Source organism: Juglans microcarpa x Juglans regia, chromosome 4D (assembly GCF_004785595.1).
Source record: "Juglans microcarpa x Juglans regia isolate MS1-56 chromosome 4D, Jm3101_v1.0, whole genome shotgun sequence".
Lineage (NCBI taxonomy): Eukaryota > Viridiplantae > Streptophyta > Magnoliopsida > Fagales > Juglandaceae > Juglans > Juglans microcarpa x Juglans regia.
Window position 1 is genome coordinate 6,168,300 of NC_054600.1, and position 22,322 is coordinate 6,190,621.

General features: G+C 33.5%; 1 protein-coding gene across 4 annotated transcripts; it reads right to left on the bottom strand.

The window, feature by feature from the left end:
• Window positions 1-11,532: 11,532 nt before the first annotated feature.
• LOC121260886 (MADS-box protein JOINTLESS) lies at window positions 11,533-19,727 on the bottom strand. 4 transcript variants are annotated; one of them, XM_041162951.1, is made up of 9 exons: window positions 19,607-19,727; window positions 18,916-19,165; window positions 14,440-14,518; window positions 13,086-13,150; window positions 12,897-12,996; window positions 12,745-12,786; window positions 12,491-12,532; window positions 12,253-12,410; window positions 11,533-11,762 (listed from the first exon to the last, which is right to left on the bottom strand). In XM_041162951.1, exons 2-9 carry the CDS (start codon window positions 19,095-19,097, stop codon window positions 11,744-11,746), a joined length of 687 nt encoding a protein of 228 aa, XP_041018885.1. In that variant the 5' UTR covers window positions 19,098-19,165; window positions 19,607-19,727; the 3' UTR covers window positions 11,533-11,743. The 4 variants fall into 4 exon arrangements, with proteins under 4 accessions (XP_041018885.1, XP_041018886.1, XP_041018888.1 ...); XM_041162952.1 differs by lacking the exon at window positions 19,607-19,727 and adding an exon at window positions 19,307-19,468; XM_041162954.1 differs by lacking the exon at window positions 19,607-19,727 and adding an exon at window positions 19,283-19,468.
• Window positions 19,728-22,322: the final 2,595 nt, after the last annotated feature.

The window sequence follows — 22,322 nt, forward strand, 5'->3', positions numbered from 1 at the left end:
CTTCTTTAAGCTTTCATTTAACAGTGATTACAATTGCTACGGATTGATTTTGAGAATTTGTGATTTGAATACAAGGATAAACTCTAGAATCTTGATTTTGGGACTTTTTAATTCTCAATTCATATTTTGTCAATTACTTTCTAATCTAGTTTAATTCTTAGCTTAGTTTTATTAATCTCTTAGTTCCATTGCATACTAGATTAATTAAAGTTTAATTAGGACTTAAATAATTTCATTTTTGTTATTTAATTTTTAGATTAATTAAGATTGTTTAGTTTAGTTGATTCATTGATTGTTAATTTCAATTTGTTAGTCTTTTACATTTTATTTGTACATTCAAAAATTTAAAAATATGAATCTAGTCCATGACTAGTGCCCTTTTCATTCCTGTTACACTCTTCCATTCATTGCACATACCACTACTTTTATTTTCTCTTTGTAAATATTTTCATCATTGTAAACGAGTTTGATTTTAAGTAACTTTTCTTGAGGAGACGATTTAAGAATTTATTCCTAATTATTAAGTGACACCCTCCTGCACTTGGGATAACTTTTGTGCTACTCATTTTTGAGTGAGTCAGTAAAAATAATAAGGAATAGGTTATTGGACTTGATGTCCATAGCAGCAGAGTCTCATTCCTCTTTTGGGAAGAGTTGGAGAGATAATAATCCTCATCTTTAGGAGGATGGAGATAGTACTTCTCTTCTTTTGGAAGAGGTGTCATTTAGTTATGTTTTTACAAAGTGTTCTTCTCTATTTAGAAAATAGTTTATAAAAGTTAAGATAATGTTCGTCACAAAAAAATTTGTGTGCGGGGATGCCCCAGAACAGATGCGTAGTTTGACTTATAATCTAGATTTTTTTCTGTATTGATAAATCACAACTATAACTTCAATTTCATTGAATGAAATGAAATCTATTTCTTAAAAAAAAAAAAAAAAAATCTGTACTCCTTCGATTTTATGTCATGTTAGGTCACTTTTGTCTCTCCCTTATTCCCTAGTTTTATGCTTTACATGCACTATAGTCTATGGGCTCTTGGTTGGGCTGTACAATGGGCTTTTTAACGAGTTTTATACCCAACAATTACTATCAACATTCTTAAGATTAACTTGGGGATAATTCGCATTGAGATTTATTTTAAAAAAGAAATTTTAATTATGAAAATTACTCATGCTTTTAGTTGTTAGGTGATGTTAAGGGGCTCAGATGAGTCTTGAGGAGGCGCACCCTTTGTGACTGTGGAAATCCATAACTCATGATTGACAAGAAGTATTTGTGCAGTGCAAAAATATATAACTCGTAGTAGACAAGGAGTTAGGGGATCAATTAGTGATCGCATCACTTAAAAGGGTAAATTTTGTTTTTGTTTTCATGTAGTGACCATTCGACAATGGCAGTGTAATGGTCTCAACCCTCTATGGTGAGCACAAAGAGGGTTATGATTATAGATGGAGTTAAAGTTGTTTGTTGTTAGTAATTACCTATGCTAGTTGGTTAGGGAATATGTTGGCTCTAAAACCATTCTAGACGGTTAGGGAGCCCGTTGGCTAATACTCAAAGCGGACCTATATGAGGCAATGGTGGAGCTAAAAAGCGAATATCATAAAAAATGAAAGGGTTTTACATCCTCAAATGAGAAGCTAACTCAATTCAAGATTATTATAGCTAGCCCAAGTTTTTCGTCCTAAAACACTGATAAAACACATTTTAAACCAAAATCACTAAGCTTTGTCTCCCACGATTGCATTGTTGCATGCCTCTCTCTTTCGTCGTTGTCATACTGCATCAAGCATCCCTTACAACTAGGGGTGAATTTGGTCCGGTCCGGTTGATCCATAGGGAGTTTTTTCGACCGGACCAAAAGTTTCGATCCAACATTTTTCCACCCCAAACCAGATTGTTAGCCATCAGTCCATTTGGTCTGTTTGGTCCGGCCCAATACCAAATGGGCCAATTTCACGTTTTTCAACCCAATGACATTTTATCCCATTTTCAACCCAAAATTTATTTGCATTCAAAAAAATAAAAAATAAAATAGATAAAAATTATCCATATGGACCACATCTATCCAAAAAAGATTATCAATCATACTAATAAAATTAAAAACAAAAAATAAAGAAAAAGAAGTTTAAAAAAAAAATTCCTAATCATCCGAACTCCAAAAAAAAGAAAAAAAAAAGGAAGGACAACTAATACATAAAAATTATTACAATCCATGCATCTAGCTAGCTATAATCCACTTACTTATAAAACAATATTACAAATTACAAATATTACAAATGACTGAATGGTAGTTACATCTTCACTTGGGGGACTTGTGCGCTGCTATTGTTGACCGGAATTGTTCCCTACTTCAATTTTAATGTATGCATCATACATATGGGTTAAAGCACTTTTCACCTTTAAACTCAAATCAACCACTTTTTTTGAATCACAGACATACATTGATTCTAATGAAAACTCAATATATCTCATCTTATACTGAGGATTAAGAATAAACCCAACATACAAAACATATTCATATTATCAAAGTTGCCCAAATATTTGTCAATTTGTTGTCATTAATCACACCACGGGGCTTCCTTCTTCACACTCAATTTCAATCGCATCTTGAATTGTAATTAATTTCGTATAAAAGAGTTGTAAGTTACATATTGACCTCCCAAGAAACGTAAAGTTGCATCATGAAATAGTTGAATAAAACTCATAAACAACCTTAGCTTCTCTCAATCATTATTGCCCTAAATTTTTTTATATTTTCCTCCTCATCATATCATCATCATCTTCATCATCTCCAATACTAGAAAGGAATCCTGAATCTTCTTCCTCTGACCATTCAAAAGCATTTCAAAACTTTCCAGCCATCTTTAACATAAGATAGGTGGAGCTCTACCTAGTTGGTACATCTAGGCAAACATAACTTTTGCACATAATCTATTTTAATTGTATACACGACTTAAATATATTTCACATTTGAGATAATGATTTAACGTATTTCACAATACTTCTCACCTTGGCAATGAATCATCATATTCTTTTAACTCCTCGTAGACAATCAAGTTTAAGATGTGGGCACAACATCGAACATGCACAAATTCATGTTCCAAGACAGTTTTTCTTTTTCAAAAAAGAAATTGTTCCATTATTAGAATTTGCATTATCAAGAGTGATTGCAAATATTTTCGGTCGCTCCCAATCAAACAAGCACATCTCTATGACCCTACCAAGTGCATCACCCTTGTGATATTCAACTAAAAAAAAGATAGGATCCTCTTGTATAGATTTCAATCATTATCAATAAAATATGTAGTGAGACACACATAGTTGAGATTTTGCATAGATGTCCATGTATCCATGGCAAGGAAAATCAGCTACCCTTGAAGAGCACTTCTCAGCTTTTTTTTTTTTTTCTCTCAAATACATATAATAACAATCATTGACAACTGTAACACGAGATGAAATCCCTACCCACTTAAGTCCTTTTTTTTTTTTTTTAACATGGGGAGGGGGGATTTGACCATTAGTTCTCTTAATGAGAAATCAATGTGTTGCTAATTGATCCAAAGGATCTTGGCCACTTAGCTTAAACAACAAGCATAGACTTTTTAAAACTTTCCTTTCAACGAACTTAAAGGGCAACTCATCAAGAATAATCATTTCGGCTATGGCTTGTCTGCAAGCTTCAACACTAAATGTTATAGGAACAAGACCCCTACTACCACTTCCTCCATGCTTGATCTTCCAACCTAAAGTAGTTTGAGACTTATCTGTCGTATTAAATGGACATATCTTACATTGTTTTTCAATGTGATACTTCATAGATTTGTACTGTTGACCTTTGTATCACATGCATACGAAGCACCGCAGTAATTACATGCAACCCTAAGTTTAGTTGGATTATCTTTTGGTATTCTTGTGAAGTGGTCCTAAACCGTTGATCTAGTTCTACCCTTACTAGGTCTACTAGCACTCGATTAAGTACTTATATTGGGTGGGAGTGGAGGAATGCATTGCCTTTGTGTTGAGTCGTCAGCATCATTTGTGGGAGTTCTACCACTACGACATCGTTTCAGCAACTCAGTTTATATTTTGATTGTCATTCACAGATTAAACGGCATTGTTTTTTTTTTCATATGAGTTGGTGACTTTTTTTTTCCTCTTTTCTCTTTTTAGCACATAAATTAATAAAAGAGTTATTTAAATTAGTAAAATTAAAATTAAGTGAATTCTTTAATGTGGATTATGTAATTAATTCATTAAAAATAATTATTTATATTTATATTTATGATGTTAATAGTTACTAACGGCTGGTTTGGATACACAAAACATCTCATCTCATCTCATTTCATCATTATAACTTTTTCAAATTTTCATACAAAAATATAATAAACAATTCAACTTTTTCAAATTCTAAAATAAAAATAATACTAAAAAATTATATTCTAATAATATTTTATTTAACTTTGAACAAAACATCTCATCTCATCTGAACTATCTATCCAAACCCACCATAAGTTAGAGTATGTAAATGTATTATGATAGCTCATGCATAATGGGCTATACAATTAATAAAAAATTATTAAATTAGTAAAATTAAAATTAAGTGAACTTTTTAATGTTGATTATGTAACTAACTTATTAAAAAAATAATTAATTAAAATTATATTTATGATGTTAATGGTTACTAACTGAGTATGCAAATTTGTTATGATGGTTAATATATTGACACTTTATATTGTCAATAGTAATAGGTTAGATGAAAATTACATAATTAATTATACAATTAAATAATATATATATAAATATTTAAAAACATGTATATTTATATTCAATCTGTCCGGTCCTAGATGAAAAAGCCCCACCTCGAGACTAGACCAAAAATCAAAAATTTTACAATGGGAAGATCGAAATCGACCGGTCTTCCCATCGGTCCGGTCGGTTTTTCTAATCCGAATCATAAGAGCCTTACTTACAACAATTCATAGGAAACCAGGATGCCTACCATTTATTATAGGCTAAGTAATATATGAAACTCCACACAAATAGGGTGCATAAATGAAATAAGACTTTCAACAAGCTCATTGTGGAGTGGATTGGATTTCTACAAGTTGGTGCAACAAGTTCAACAAGCTCCATTTTTTTTTTCTCTTTTCTAAGCTATGGATCACTCGGGCATAATAATTGAAAAATGTTGTAAACTTCAAATGGCTCATAATCATTTTAGGTTGTATCTAATATTATTTATTCTAAAAGTCCGAGAGTGTTTAATAAAAAAGAAAAAAATTAAGAGAAAAAAAAAAGAAAGTTAGGGTCGGGATCAATCCGATCAAAATAATTAAAACTACTCTTCATGCTAAATAATCACACGTGATACATTTACAAAACTTGTATATCAATTACTTAATAAAAAATACTTAAAGGCATCACATCAATTAATCATGTATTTGATATGAAAAATAACATTGCTCAATCAAAAATATGTTTCAAACTAACAAATTAAAGACTAGCTAGACGGTGATTTTATATGCAATTCAAATTTTTTTTTTAGGTAACGAGTATCCTTTATTGAATAAAAGTTTAAACTAAAGCTTGGATACATTGAGGAATAACATCCAAAGAAATGTTAGAGTCACTAATGCTAAGTGCATTTCTATTTAAGGCATGGGCTACAGAATTATTAGCTCTCACAGTATGCCTAACATACCATGAAATGAAGGAATCTAAAGTAGTCATTGTGTCATTGATCAGTGTTTCAACATAGGAATATGTCTCTAAACTTGATTGAAAACACTTAACAACTTGCAGTGAGTCTCCTTCCAGTATAACATCCTGACATCCTAGTGACTTGCAGAAGATAAAAGCTTGTAGAGCTGCAAAAGCTTCGGCTAACAAAGGATCAGGAAATAAATAATGCTTCATTCTCATAGTAGCCTTCACCTTCTCTTTCCAATCTCGAATTACAGCACCCACTCAAACTTTACAATTAATCTTGTCAAGAGTTGCATCCTAGTTCATTTTCAATCTACCTCGAGGAAGGGCTTTCCAAGAGTTATGTGCATTCAGGCTAGGGGGAGGTCTTCTTTGTTTAATGTTGAAACCGCATAACTTCCTCAAGCAGCTGCTTAGCTTGTAGGATAAGAGCATTTGGATGTAGAAAAGCATTCCTGAAAACTAGATCATTCTTTCTCTTCCAAATCTTCCATGAGGTTATGACAAATTCCATCATCTCCTCATCCTCTAAAATCTCAAACAAGCCATCCACTAGGTCTTTAAAATTTTGAAACTAAAGGCTAGCTTTTTGGATCTTCCTCACACTCTATCCCCAAACATCTCGAGCTGATATGCAGTCCCATAGTGCATGTTCAACTGTTTCTGGATACCGCTTGCAGATTGGGCAAGTGTCATCTTCAAGAACCCTTCTCTTTTGCAGGTTAGCTCTAGTTGGAAGGGCATTGCCCTCCACAAGAAAGTTTTAGAAGCATTCAGTATGCCTAAATGCCATACCTTAGTCCAAGAGTCCTTTATTCTTGATGGTTCAGAAGGTTGGCCCAGCCTTAAGCCATCCAGTTCTGATTTTAGGTGGTATGCACTCTTAACACTAAATGCTCTTGAAGTTGCGTATCTCCAAATTAGTCTATCAGGTTTAGGATAAGGGCTAAGAGGGATTTCCTTAATAAGAGTTGCTTCTTCCCTCAAGAAAATTGCTTCAACCAATGCCTGATTCCATTAATGTGAGGTCTTGTCAATGAGAGCAGCAACCTTTGTATCTGTTTGAAGGAATCTAACTGTACTTTGAGGCTTGAAAGTGGACTGTTGAGGAATCCACTTGTCATTCTAGATCTCAATTGATTCTCCATCACCAATTCTCCAAACCAATCCCTCCTTGAGCAATGGTTTAACTGACATGAAACTCTGCCACAGGTAAAAGGAGTTGTGACCAACCTTTGCATCCATAAAATAACTTCTTTTAAAATACTTCTCTTTAAACACCTTGGCAGCAAGTGAGTCTGGAGATGAAATGATTCTCCAGCACTGCTTGGCTAGTAAAGCAATGTTAAAATGCTGAAAGTCTCTTAGACTCAAGCCACCAGTCCTTTTAGATTTATTCATCTAATGCCAGGGAACCTAGTGATTTTTTTTTTGTTCTTGAGCCTGTTGCCCCCACCAATAGTTCTTCACAAGCTTATTGGACCAACTACTTTAGCATCTTGAAAACCCCCATGCTATACGTGGGAATGGATTGGATTACAGCTTTAATTAAGATTTCTTTTCCTGCTTAAGAAAGCAGTTTAGTCTTCCAATTGTTCAGCCTTGTTTGCACCTTGTACAGGATTCCTTTGAAAGAATGTGCCCTCGACTGCCAATGAGTGTTGGGAGGCCCAAGTATTTTTCATAGGAGCTAGTGCCTTTGATCCCAGCTATACTTGTAATTATCTCCCTTGTATCTTCCTTGGTATTCCTGCTGAAGTATATGGAGGTCTTCTTTTTCTTCAATCTTTGACCTGAAGCTCTTTCATAAGAATCCAGAAGAGAGAAGCTGACTCCACTCAATTAAATTTGCCTTGCAAAATAAATGGTTAATGTGCAAATGATTCCTTCTAATTGGCAAGGTCGTGATAAGATCAGTTTGCTTAGCCTTGTTGAGAAGGCAATTGAGAGCCTTTGTGCCCAGAATAAAAAGATATGGGGAGAAGGGATCCCCTTGCCTAATGCCTTAAGTTGGACAGAAAAATTATTGAGGCACCTCATTGATAATAAGACAGTAGGATATTGAGGTGACACATAGTATGATGAGTTCAATCCAAGCTATTGGAAAGCCTAATTTCTGCATGACTGGTCTCAAAAAAACCCACTCAATTATGTCATTGGCCTTACTCATGTCAAGATTAAGAGCCATAAACCCCTCCCTTCCTTTTTAATCTGGCATTCATGGAGTGCAAAGATTCAAAAGCCACAATCATGTTGTCTGTGATGAGCCTTCTTGGTACAAAAGCTGTCTGAGTTGGAGAAATAATGGCAGGTAGTATGAGCTTCAACCTATTAGCCATAATTTTAGCAATGATTTTATAAAATAACATTGCATAAGCTGATTAGCCTTAAATCAATTACCTGGGAGGGTGATGACTTCTTAGGAATAAGGGCTATGCAAAGTCTCATTTAGTTTCCCAGATCACTTTCCTCCATTGAGCACCTCAAGTGCTGCCTCACACACTCTTATTGCCACTATTTCCCAATGCTCTTGGAAGAACACTGTTGGAAATCCATCAGGCCCAGGAGAACCTAAATGATTCATACTAAATAGGGCCTCCTTCACTTCTACAGCCATAAAAGGCTTGGTAAGGATAGAATTCATATCCTCGTTGACAACCTAAGTCATGGAAGCAATGCATTCTTCAATGTCAACTGGATTGGAGGTAGAAACAACTACTGAAAAACATTTTGAAACACATGGCTGACTTCTTGTAGATCTTTGATTTCCTAGCCTAAGTCAGTTTTGATCCTGCTGATTGTGTTGGTGGTCTTCCTCCTTTGGCTAACACACTTGTGAAAATATTTGGTATATATATCCCTATCTTTTAATCATGCATGTTTAGCCATTTGCTACCACTAGAGTTTTCTGCATCAAGGATATATTCTATCTCTTTATGTAAAGATTTAATGTCATCATTTATGTTACCCGCATTTGTCTCTAGTAGAAAGTTCAGTAACTCAAGTTTGGATTTTAGAAGCTTCCATTGATTCTTATACCTGTTTCTACTCCAAAGCTTCAAATCTTCTTGGCAATTGTGGAAGCCTTGTTAAGCCCTTTGTAAGGAATCAGGCTTACCTCTTGTGTTTTTCCATGCATTTTTAATTAAGCCTTCACACCCCTCCTGCTTACTCTAGTTTGATTCATACCTAAAGACCCTTTCTTGCTTTTGTAATGGTACCTAGTCCTTTATCTGAATGAAAATAGGCCTATGGTCTGATTTATTGGCAGATAAATGCAACACTAAGGCCTTGTTTGTATTCAAAACTCACCTCAACTCATCTCAACTCATCTCATCATTACAACTTTTTCAAATTCTCACACAAAATGTAATAAATAATTCAACTTTTTCAAATCCCAAAACAACTCTCCCAAATTCTCACATAAAATATAATAAATAATTTAACTTTTATTCTACTATTCACAAACCATCTCAACTCATCTCTTAATCCAAACCACTCTTAAATGATCTTCAAACATATTAAGCCATGCCATATTTCCAAAGGCCCAGTCAAGTTTTTCCTTTGTGAAATGTCTCCCCTCTCTGTTGTTGGCCCATGTAAATTTATCTCCACTACATCCAAGGTCATTAAGATCACAATGGGCCAGTGTATCTCTAATAAGTTCTATCTGTCTGTAAGGCCTACTGGAAGCCCCAAACCTCTCCCTTTAGCGAGTAATTTCATTGAAATCACAAAAACAAAGCCAAAAGATATTCACAACAGGCCTGAGGGCTTTAAGCAAGTTTCAGCTCTCAGGTCGTCTCTTAACTGTCATGGGATGGCCATAAAAATCAATAATTTACCAATGGGGCCCATCTGATGAAAGCTTAAGCATGGCAGAAACATGTCGATTTGTGTATGTCACCACTTCAACATTAACGGCAGATCTCCGCATGAAAGCCAACCCCCCCACTTCTTCATCTACTATCCACACTAAAATCAAAATCAAAACCCAATTTTACTCCTCTATTATATCACAACCACACTTTCTCTACAAGAAAAACCAAATTAGGAGACTATTTTCACCAAAAAGTAAAGTTCATGAACTATCCAAGGGTTCTCAAGCTCTTGGCAGTTCCAACTCAAGTAATTCATAACTATTAGTGGGACTGCTCAGCAACTTCCACCAATATGGCCTCAGTTTGGCTCCTTCCAAGTTTGAGCTTGTTCTTTAATTTCCTAGTGGCATTATTGGTACTCAGATTCTCCACATCATTAACATTAACAGGTCTTTTAATGTGCGTCACTATGAGGATCTCTAAATCTATTGCTCACATATGTAAGGGCAGTAGATTGCCCTCTTGCTCTCCTATTCCACGTATTAGCATTCAAGTTTTTAACAGGAGTAGAATTAGACAACTCATTGTGCATGACATAAATGTGAGCAAAAGCAATCTTCTTTGAATTTAAGAGCTCATTTAGTGGGATATTATCAGTTTCTACAAAATTATCATCCGCGTTAAGGGGAATACCAGAGGATTGAAGACTTGCCAAGTTGGTATTAGGAACGTAATCAGTAGGGATCTCCTCAATTTCCATAGCAAGTATTCCATGATCTTGGGAAGTATTGATAGTGAAACTACACCTCTCAGGATCCTCACTAATGGTAAGATTGTAGTCAATTGAATTCTCCTCCCTTTTCTTATCAGTCTCTCCTTTACAATGAGGTTGATTAGTGTCATCACATTGATACTTGTTGCTTATCCCATAATAGATGCCTCATTTTCCGCCGATGATGAAGACTTTTCAAAACTAGGACCGTTGCGACCCTCCTCAAAATTCTATCAACGAGGGGAGCCATGATAGGCCTACTCCAAGGAACTACCATATATTTTTTAAAGCCAAAACATGAGGAAAAGAAGTTGCACGTAACCACTGGTCATACTGCTCGAGACTGAGTACCTCGATTCAACTCTGAACACTTCCCATTGTCATGCGTCAATAAACTACATTTAAAACAAAAATTTGAAAGTCTCTCGTACTTGAAAGTGAGCCAACATTGTCTGCATCCAATCTTTAGGATACAAACTTGAGGCAGAGGCTTAGTGACATTAATTTCTACTCTTGTTCTTGAAAAGCTTTCCCAGCTATACTCTTCATTGTCAACCTCCACAAGAACCTTTCCTAGTACAGAATCAATTTTGACACTCATCTCCCTAGTCATACCTACAAAAGGTGCATTGTGAATTGAATTCAGAATGGCTCTACTTTGAACTACGCCTCAGTAGGAGATAAAACTCCTTGAAGCTCGTTCATGCAAATCAGGTAACGATCAAAAGATTATAGCCTCCCTTGCATAACCTTTTTCTTGCTTGAGTATAGTTGAAACTCCAAAAGAAATCTCTTCAGACCAAATTCCTTGAACATGGTCCAACCCTCAGTGTTCCAAACTTTGGCCATAGTTGTCTTAAGGCTTCTCTATTTGCTGCTCTATCATTAAAAATCATAGCAAGAAGGCAATGTTTGCCTCTGATATTTGTGGACAACACTGCATCCTTTGAAAGTACAATCTGCTCTTGCTCTTCATCCGTCAACTTCAAAGATTCCCAACGTCAAGTAATGTCTTCCGTCATTTCACCAAACATCTACGATTCCCAACGTCAAGTAATGTCTTCCGTCATTTCACCAAACATCTACAGACTCAAGGTCTAAGAGACAACCAGCATTGTCAAAGACAAAGCATAAGCACCCGACCCTTCAGAAGGAGAGGACCCATATGCAATGCAAATTAAAAGGCAGGGAAAGAAAAAGAAGCTAGGGAGGGGCTATTTTATGTAAGTCAATATAAAAGCTTTAGTAAGAAAACATCTGACTAACAACTAAAAAAGGGTACTTAAATTCAAAGTACCTCTAGCTAGCTAGGCACTAACACAGCATGAGTCAGGTTCACATTCCATTAATAGTACATCTCAAATGGACCCAAACTATACATGAGATATTTTTGTTTTCCTTTAATTAATTAGCTCCTGATCCGAGAATACTTCCCATTCACCCAGCATAGGGTAGCCTGCAACAATGAAGAACGAATCCATATTGAAGAAAGAGTATGTGGGGGAAGGAAGATATTTATTTATTTATAGAGAGCATGCAGGTGAAAAGCATTTTCGAAATCAAAATGATTTCCTAACAAGTGTGGTCAGGTTCACAACCAAACTCTAGCTATCAATCTCGTTGGAAATATGTTGCACGTGAAAATAATATTTGTCGTCCTTTTAATCATTCTCTTTTCATCATTTCTTGATGAAGAATCATACGATTGTAAAAGATAACGGTTAGTTTTTCAATCAGTTAGTTCGATGAAAAGATACCAGATTAAAAGATGATGAATATAATTTCTCATTTATGCATACACTCGGGAATGTATAGTTGGTGATTAAAGAAAATGTAATTAGCTGATCAAAATTTCCAGAAGGTTGTCTAGATGAAGTCTGAATATGAATAGGCTAAGTTCAAAACCAAAACTCTAGAACATTGAATATGGTGGGTTCAAAACTCACCCTAGCTTGAGGGAGGTGTCAGAGCTCTCGTAATCATGAGGAGGAGCACCGGTAGAGTTGCAGACATTTGTGACGGATTCCGATGACTGACCTTCTTCAGCAATTACATTCTCCGAGTTGGCACCAATGTGCCTTCGGCCATTAGATATCTCTGCCACCTTCACTCAAACATATTCTATTCTTGGCAACCATAGAAACAGGCAGGAGAGAGAGAGAGAGAAAGAGAGAGAGAACGTACTTGCAGTCGTAATCGTTCGTTCTCTTCCATCAGCTGCATTCCCTGCATGATTCATAAAATTCCAATTTGCAACAAAGATGCAACAAGGGTGAATGAAGAGAGAAGTAAGAAATTGCCATAATCTAAATTACACCTTAATTACGCTATTTGTAAACATTCTAATTATCATTTTTTGATTATCTCTTGACATGAGAAGTACTCGGAAAATTATTGGCTATTTTTCACTTATATCATTTAAACATATAGTTTCTAACCTTTTTTTGAAGGTCGCTTATCTCTGTCATAATCTTCTCACCCTGATGCAGAAAGAGCTTGTATTAGATACCAACACAGGCTATAATCAATTAGCCCCTGAATGCACTTAAAAGGTGAAAAAAAAAAGGAAATAATAAAATACTTTATACACCTTTTTTTCGATAACACGGCTTAATCCAGCCTCAAGTGACTTCTCCAGCTGCTGCAGTTCTTCGATATTTAATCCTTGAAGCTCCTCTCCTCTCATCTGCCTATTTTACAAGGCATTCAGTGTCTGAGCAACATGCCTGTACAAACTGTAATTCCCAAGTCGTGTTTTTGAAGACAATATTATATATACCTCAGTTGATGGCTTTTCTCTGCAATTTCCTTGCTCAATCTGGAGTAGTTGCTGTTCTCTACTAGCTAAAATACACATTTAATTATCCTTTTAGTACAACATTTTAGGATTTCAGTTTTTTTTTTTTAATTTTTTAGAAAAAAACAAAAAAAAAAAACAAAAACAGCAACTTAAAGGTACTCATTTAGTCTCCAATTTTGGGCCAACTCTGTATTTTTCAGAATTTTGGTCGAAGATGATGAATATTAGAAACAAAGGGTTCGGAGGGGAGGATAACCGGCAACGTTGAATTCAGAAGCATAGCTCATGGATAGTTCCCAACACATCCATAGACAAAGGGCTTTAAAAAAAATAAAAAATAAAAGATCAGAATCTTCAGTTGCATGGGATAGTTTTGTTCAACCAGGAGAGAAACTACATTTCAAATATCAGGAAAAACCTCATTAATTTTCCCCTTCAAACTTCAACATATTTGTTTTTAAAAAAATTATATCATACCCTAACCCTATAGTACCAGAACCATCAATATGCAACCCAAAATACAACATTTATTAAATTTGCAACCTTTACAATAAAACCTTATATATATTTTCCCAAGTAAGTTCACTAAGGCCACGTTTGAATAGTGAAGGTGTTTCATCTCATCTCATCATTACAATTTTACCAAATTTTCACACAAAATATAATAAACAATTTAACATTTTCAAATCTAAAAACAATAATAATATTCTAATAATATTTTATTTAACTTTTAACTTTTATCTCAACTCACTATCCAAACGACACCTAAAATAAACCAGTAGCGGATAAGTAACCTTATGTTAGGATAAAATAATTTAAAAAAAAAAAAAAGAACATAGCAAGATTAATAAATAGTTAATAAATAATAAAAAAAAGAAGCAATCATAAAAATAATGACAATAAAACTAACAAATATAAGATTAATTATGAGTAAAAGTAAAAATAGAATAATAAATGAGAGAAATAAAAATAAAAAAAGGTGACCGACAGTGGAAACCCATGGCCCATACGGGTCATCCTATGGTGGCCTAGACCAGGTTACCAAGGTACAAGCCACCTCATGGTGACCAGTGTAACCTCATGGAAAATTTTGGTGTTAATTTTTTTTTTCGTTTTATCTTTTATCATTCTATATAGTCTCAGCTACACCATATTCTAGAAAATGTAATTTGAGATGCAAAATGGGGAATTTGATAGTTTGGATTGCAATTTGATGATTCGATAATTTGGGTGGAATCTGAAAAAAATTGTTGGAGAAATGTTATTTTTCTCAAATATTTTTTATGATAAGAAAAAAAAATTTGCATAAAATAGAAATAAAACAAGTAATTACCTGCAACTCAAGAGACGGTTGATCCAGTTTCCCCAGATTCTTGGAGTGCAAATGATGTCTTTCGAGTATTTCTTTAATGCTTCAAAAGGGTAAAGAATTATAAAGTCACTTAATTGTGAGAATGCACTCAATTCTCTCTCTCTACACACATATTAATTGATTAATTAATTAAAGGTTGGATACATCAATAAAAATTACATTATATAGCATATAATATAATGTAATGTGATGATGCTATATATACTACATTATACATAATGCTCTATACCCTTATCTAACTCATATCTTAACATGATAATGTGCCGTTATCCATCAATCTTTGAACGTGTTATTTTAAAAAGGGAAATACTCTAACCACAAAGAGATTACACAAAAATAATCTCACAAATTGACGTGACTTGATGTTGTTCGTCAGATTATAAAATTACTTTTATTGTAAAGTAGATCTAAGGGATCAGATGAACCCATGTCAGTTTGTGAAATTGTTTTTGCGTAATTCTTTTGTGGATATAACAGTACTCTTTTAAAAAATAAAATTCAATAGATCGGTTAATAGACAATATCAAATCGGCACAGTAGAACGGAAGAATCATAGTATTGGTTAAGTTCTCCTCTTACGTACACTGGTTATAAGTTCCACTAAAACATCCATAATATACTTCTCATATGATATTAAGGATACATCTCCTAATTACTAAAACAAGAACCATAATATATAGTTAATTACCCAAAAAGCAAGGCATTATAATATACTAAGTGTGGTGAGTTGTGACACCAGAACGTCCAATTAGGTCGCTGCAAACAAGTCTGTTTGTCTAGGAAATGTGAACGACCAACCATTCCATGCCCTACAACAGACTATCGACCTAGCTACACATTGGGATGTACGGATGAACTATGAGGAAATGCCACGAGTGCTCTTTGGACCACAAACAAATTTATAAGGCCAAGAGGAAAAGGGAAAGATGCGCAGCAACCAATCTTTGAACGATATCATGCCACTGAATGGTTCAAGATTCGTAGCTGCTAACTAGCTCTAATTACCAATGATCGAGATATATGTATAATAAGCTGCTTTAGTATATTAACCATTGAACTGCTACAAACCAACCTTTCCTTTATTGATATCCAGCCATTCCACCAGTCTTTTAAAGTTCATGACTCCTATATATGGATATTCAAAAAGATAACTATCACCTCTTTCATGTTCATGCCATTTGAAGCCCCTTTGTAATTTTCAATTTTGATCTAGAATTGATACTGGCCATTATATATGGACAGGTCACATTACGACGAAGGAGGGCATATCAAGTATATTTAACCCATGGGTGGAGGGTTATATATCGATCAGTTTTCTTTTCTTCTTATCATTTCCTAAGGAATTAAACAAGCTTTGTATGCCAAACAATACACCAAACCAAGGATGGCATATCAAGTATATTTAACCCAAGGACTGAGGGTTAAAACTCGATCATTTTTCTTTTCTTCTAATCATTTTCTATCGAATTAAACAAAACTTAAAACAAGATTCGGACACCAAACAATACATCAAACCATGCAACAACATAAGATTTGACAAGATAATTCTTCATTTTTTCTCCACCAAATTACTAATAATCCAAATATCCACCATACTAACTTATAAAAAGAAAGGAAGCAAACCCATCCGACCAAATGTAAAACAAGTCCCCATTTTCCTTAGAAAATCTATTAACAGTCATATCAATGCCATTAAAATTCTAAACCACTACGTCTCTCGATTGCATCACCTAGTTACTCAAATCCTTTCCGGCTTTGTGTAGAGGTGGAGAGCGCTAGTTCAAGAACAACCAATGATGTGGCAAAAGCTAGGGCTGGAGGGTTGGTTGATTTCAACATTGAAGTCACAAGTGATGAATTAGTGATTTGAGGTCTTGGTGAGGGTGAAGATGTAGGGCGAGAAGCTTAGGGTTTTTGGTTTTTCATAGCAAAGCATCTATGCTTGGGCCACGTTTTCTAGGGTTTAGAGAGAATTGAGGTAGCTAAAAACTAGTCGCAAATAAAATAGTCGTGTTTGGGTTCTATGACAAGGGAGGGTGGTGTTTACGGTGGCAACAACACCATTGCAACAAGAAAGAGAGACTGAGGATAGGGTTATAAGAACACATGAAATATGAAACACAAGGTTTTTTTTTAAGATTTTACTTCTTCAGAAATCTATAAATCACAATTTGTGTTAATTACAGGCAACTGTTGATGGACAGATTTTTATCCAATCTATTATCTGCCAGCATTTTGGCAAATTGTTAAAATGTTAAATCACCACTTGTTGCTAGAACTACCCACATGGAGTAATAGGAAAACATTTACCATAACAAATCACCACTTGTTGCTAGAATTACCCACATGGAGTAATAGGAAAACATGCACCATGACCCTGCATAGATGAGGATTTTAGCAGTCTAGAATTTCTTTGAGGTAAATTTGGCAAATTTGAAGAAGACTTTAGATAAGATTAGTCATATGATCTTAACTAATCTTTTTCTTGAAAAAATGGATCTAAGGAGAGGTTTGGATAGTGAGTTGAGATCATATGAAATGAAGTGAAAATTAAATAAAGTATTATTAGAATATTATTTTTGTTTTGAGATTTGAAAAAAATGAATTTTATTTTATTGTATCATGTGGAAGTTTGAAAAAATTGTAATAATGAGATGAGATGAGTTGGGAGGCTTCTTGTATCCAAACAACCCCTAACTATCTATCTTCTAATTAGTTTTCAAGTCATCACCTACATTTACTTATCCATTGATACTCTCATAGATAATTTAGGTCTCGTTTGTTTTGATAACTTCTCTCAACTCAACTCATCTAATTATTACAACTTTCTCAAACTCACACATAAAATAAAATAAACAATTCAACTTTTTCAAATCACAAAACAAAAATAATATTAAAAAAATATATTCTAATAATATTTTATTTAACTTTTAACTTTAATCTCAACTCATCTCATTACATCTTATCTGCAAAAACAAACGAGACCTTAGCCTTTCCTGTTTCATTATATCTTCGTTACATAACAACATTACTCCTCTAGTTCTCAAATCCTTATATCCCATTGTCAAACAAGATGATGCATCCATGCCCTTCTCAAGGAGGGATGCAAGAAAATTTACGTTCATAAGCCAATGTGAAACATTCCACAATGTTAGCATGACAAGATGTGATTTGCAAGAGTACTTAATTTGGGCATCCCTAGGTTGTATTTGGATGTTGAACTGAGTTGAGTTGAGTTGAAAGTTGAAAATTGAATAAAATATTGTTAGAATATTATTTTTTAATATTATTATTATTTTAAAATTTAAAAAAATTGAATTATTTATTATATTTTGTGTGAAAATTTGAAAAAATTATAATGATGAGATGGCATGAGTTGAAAACTCACTCCTATTACGTCGACCTTCCAAACGCACCGCTCAAAGTTATCGCTAGTGCATTTGTGTGAAAAAGACACAAATGCACTAGGGTAACTTTGAGTGGTACATTTGGGAGGGCAACATAGCATTTTCCATTTAATTTTAAACTTCATTTACAAATCAAATCCTATCATGCCAACCATGTGAAAGACATAGTCTCCACCAACTTGCAAGCAAGACTCAAAATGCAAACGTATCAAAAACAAATAATAATGACAACATTAATTAATATTCAAACTGGCCACACAATAATTCATGAAAGAAAACAACTGAACTAAGCAGCACGCATGTATACAATGCCATGTACCTGGCGGCACAAAAATCATGAAAGTCCCCTATTTTTGAGTGGTGGGGGCCGGGGAATGCTATATATATAGTTGGACTTCTTTTCTTAGACTAAATATTTTGTGAAAGCCTCTCAAAACTTCCCATATATATCAGTTGCAGCTAACAAGAGCAAGCCCTTTTTTCTATGCTAAACATCTCACGAAACCCTCTCAACATTCCCATCATGTAAGTCGCAACTTATAAGTTAGACTGTTTCAAGCAAAAATTATGATGCAAAAGCAATATGATCTCACAAGATCAAGCACCACTCTGATATGCACGCAGTCTACTATCTGCTGTAATACATAGTTTCAAAGTCTGTCCAAACACTCCAACCTAACAGTGTACCTTGATCACAAAAGTATTGTTGGATTCTACGCATTCTCAGACGTCGAATTCCAACAACTGCAACATCCAAGTTGCAGGCTGTTCACAACCCCCATATTTTAATATCTTTTTATTTTTCTGCAGATTTATTACTTCCATCTACGTGGGTCTTCTGCTCTTCTTACTTCTTCCTTTTTCTTCAGGAATTTCAGCAAAAATAAAAAATAAAAAAAGTCTTTAAAGCGGAAAGATGGAGCTAAAACTATTATTCGTGTTCAAGCTTAAAGTGTCAAACTGATCTGAATATCTTGAGTTTACAGTGGAAATAAAATAGAAAGGGTGTCTATAACGAAGAGAAACAGACCTTGAGCTGGAGTACTCGAAGAGCTTTCCAGTAGAAGAAAAGATAATAAGAGCAACATCAGCATCACAAAGCACAGATAGCTCCTCAGCTTTCTTGAAAAGCCCTCTTCGCCGCTTCGAGAAAGTGACTTGCCTAGCCGTGGCGTTATCAATCTTCTTGATCTGAATCTTCTCCCTCACCATCTTTGATCTTCTTCTTCTTCTTCTTCGTCTTGCTCTTCTTCTTCTTCCTCTCTCCCTCCTCCTTTCACCTACATCGACAAGAAGAGAGCCGTACGGTAAGAATCTTCATCTTTTAAACATTTGTGAAAAAAACAGAGAGAGGTGTAACAATAATCGTCTTTTTAGTTCCAGGGCATCGAATAAACCAGAATATAATCAGCAGAACCCACCACAAACGGCAAGGGTGGTTGCTATATATATATATATGGAGCTTGGGTGAGGGAAAAGCAAAGGCTAAGAGAGGGACTAGTCCGCTGTTAAAAATGGCGGCATTTTGCCAAATCTACCCAAGAAAGTTAGAACAAACCCTAGTTAGGAAAAAAAAATGAAAAAAGATAAAGAGACCCATCTCAGATCCAGACAGGCCATAACTGCTAGAAAATCCAACCAATAACAGAACACGGAACGTGCAGAATAAGGTGGAATGGTATGGGAATTTCTTGTGTGTTAATTTTATCGCTTATACTTACCAGTTTGGGGTTGTCGGTATTGGTGCTGTTGGGTTTGGAGGAGTTCTAAGCTGTGAAAAGTCACCAATGAAAGGTTGAGAGAGAGAGAGAGAGAGAGAGAGACAATGTACTTTTTCTGGTGAAGCAAGCTCTTCGCTTTTTTTCACCACTCTGGCTTTGGTTGCTGTAAAAGGTTAAGATTTAGGAAGGAATTTTCTAAGAAATGTCATAATGCAAGGGGAAACTACCGATCCTTCTATTTAAAAATCATTAATTGTAGAACAATTACTTCCCTCTCTATCATGTGTTGTGTGTTGTATCAAACGTCTCCAACTCAGTCGACCAAATACTAAAATAGTAAAAAATATTATTATATATTATTATTATTATTAATAATAAAGCTAGCTTCAACAAATTTTCAACCTTCGAGCTCTCTGTCGTCTTTCATGGATAATAACAAATGAATAGGGTAAGAAGCTGCTAATTTGAATGAAATAGGTGTAATCATAAACTGCTTTAAGCGATGGGACCGATGCGATGACTTCAATTACCCAATTAAAGCAATAGTGAACTCCACAACCTATTTGGTAATATCTCCTCATTTTGCCTTTGACGGTTTATATATTTAATTTTTTAAAAAAAATATTTTAATTAAAAAATACTATTAGTGTATTAATTTTTTTAAAAAAAATAATTAAAAATAAATAAATTTTACCTAGAAAACACGCCTACAGTCATTACTGAACGGCACCTAATAAGAGGCATATTTGGTAATTATATTTTTGAGCTTATAAGTTTTGTTGAGAAATTATATTCTCAAGCTTGTGTGTATAGTACATTTTATACACCATTATTTAATTTATAACATATAAACCTTTTAAATCAAATATTATAATTAAATGACGTGGATTGTATGGTTTATGCCCTACATACTAGATGTAGGATAGAATAGTACTATTTTTTAGATGTGTTAACTTCATAACTTTTTTCTAACTAGATGATGCTATTTATAATTTTTTTATTATCATCTTTTCATCATTTTATGATATGGTATTAAATTATATATTAAAGATTATTTATTATATTTTACTTGTAAACTTATTATTTAATGTCACATCAAAAAATATTAAAATAATGATGATAAATATATTTTTTCTAACTTCAATAATATTATTTGTTAAAAAAGTTTTTTTATGATAATTGGTAATATTTTATTTATTTATTTAGGGCTCGCCAATCCCACTAACACATTATTTGTAGAAAAGTATGTTTTCAAAATGGTGATTCTTGTTAGCCTAATCATAAAAAATGGAGGCAAACCCTTGTTATGAACAAAGCATTTTTCATTCTTCTCTTTCATGTTAATGGCGAATTTGAAAGAGAAGCAGCAGCGGGAACCGGGAGGTAGACTGTGCAAACCGTGTTGGGGCATTTAGAGCACCGGATTCCTTATAGCATTTTCATTAGCTTGACTAAATTTATTTTTAAAATTTAATCAATATCACATTTTTTTTATATTTATCTATTCTATTTAAATTTAATAGAAAAATCTAATTGTAAACAATTTTACGTACTAATATGCGCACTCATTCAATATAATTTGGTCAGAAAGTATATTTTATTGAAAACAGTGTTCATTTAAATTTAGAATATAAAGGCAACAATATTAATACGCAGATTAGTACGTAAACTTACTTGTACATAGTAAAATTCAAACTTAATCTCCACATTAAATTAGTCATTTACTCTCTATATAATAAAAAAATATTATTATTTTAATAATTTTTTTATTTAATTTATTTGTATCACATTTTATAATTCTATCAATTTAATATTAATAACAATTATATTTTAATTAAATTAAATTAATATTTATTACATTTATGAAATATTAATAAATTTGATAAATATTAATATTAATAATAATTATATTATAATTAACTTATCATTATAATTAACTTAATAATTAATATTCTAATTAATATTAACTAATTAATTTATTTTTATCACATTTTATATTTAATAATAATAAATCGAACCAAATTTCTTAATTACAAAAAAATACCTACATATTTTGTGAGAGAAGTGAGAATTGAATATTTTAATGTTTGGCTAACCTACTGTTCACCTAAAAATTTGGAGAATCATTGTAGTAAAAGTCTAAAATTTTATAGAGATGCTCAATCCAATGTGGTGGTTTTTTGGCACGTATTGACTAAAATTTAACTATCATGAGAGTTTAGTCAAGCCAATGAGGATGTTCTTAGTCAAATGTCAATGCATTTTTTAATTTTGACTAAATATCAATAGAATAGTCTGTATTGAAATAGTCAAAATGAGAAAGCTCTATATATGAATTACAATACTACTAAAGTTTCTTTTAAATTTAGAGATATTTATCTTCAAAAGAATTATTTTATTCTAAAAATACACACCAACAGAATTATTTCATTTTTTATATATGAAAAACAAATACATTGCACAAGTAAAAAACTATTAAAATTAATATACAACAATTAGGTGAGGTAAGGTTCCTTACATGTGCAGCAGGAACATGTACATTTTTGTGCAATATACAAGCACGAGATCCTGAACATTTTTCATGTACATATACATTTTTTTTGTATATTAGTTTTGTGCAAACTAATATACAACCAGGAGGTAAGGTTTCTGCATATTTTTTGTAAATTAAAAATAATAAGTTGAGGAAAAATAATAGTTGAAAAACAAATAATTT

Excerpts from the sequence above, each read along its gene's own strand:
- LOC121260886 (XM_041162951.1), bottom strand. The coding sequence starts at position 19,097 with ATGGTGAGGGAGAAGATTCAGATCAAGAAGATTGATAACGCCACGGCT. Across the intron at positions 13,151-14,439 it reads AACCGTCTCTTGAGTTGCAG|CTAGTAGAGAACAGCAACTA; the intron begins GTAATTACTTGT and ends TGTGTATTTTAG. Across the intron at positions 12,533-12,744 it reads TAAGCGACCTTCAAAAAAAG|GGAATGCAGCTGATGGAAGA; the intron begins GTTAGAAACTAT and ends TGAATCATGCAG.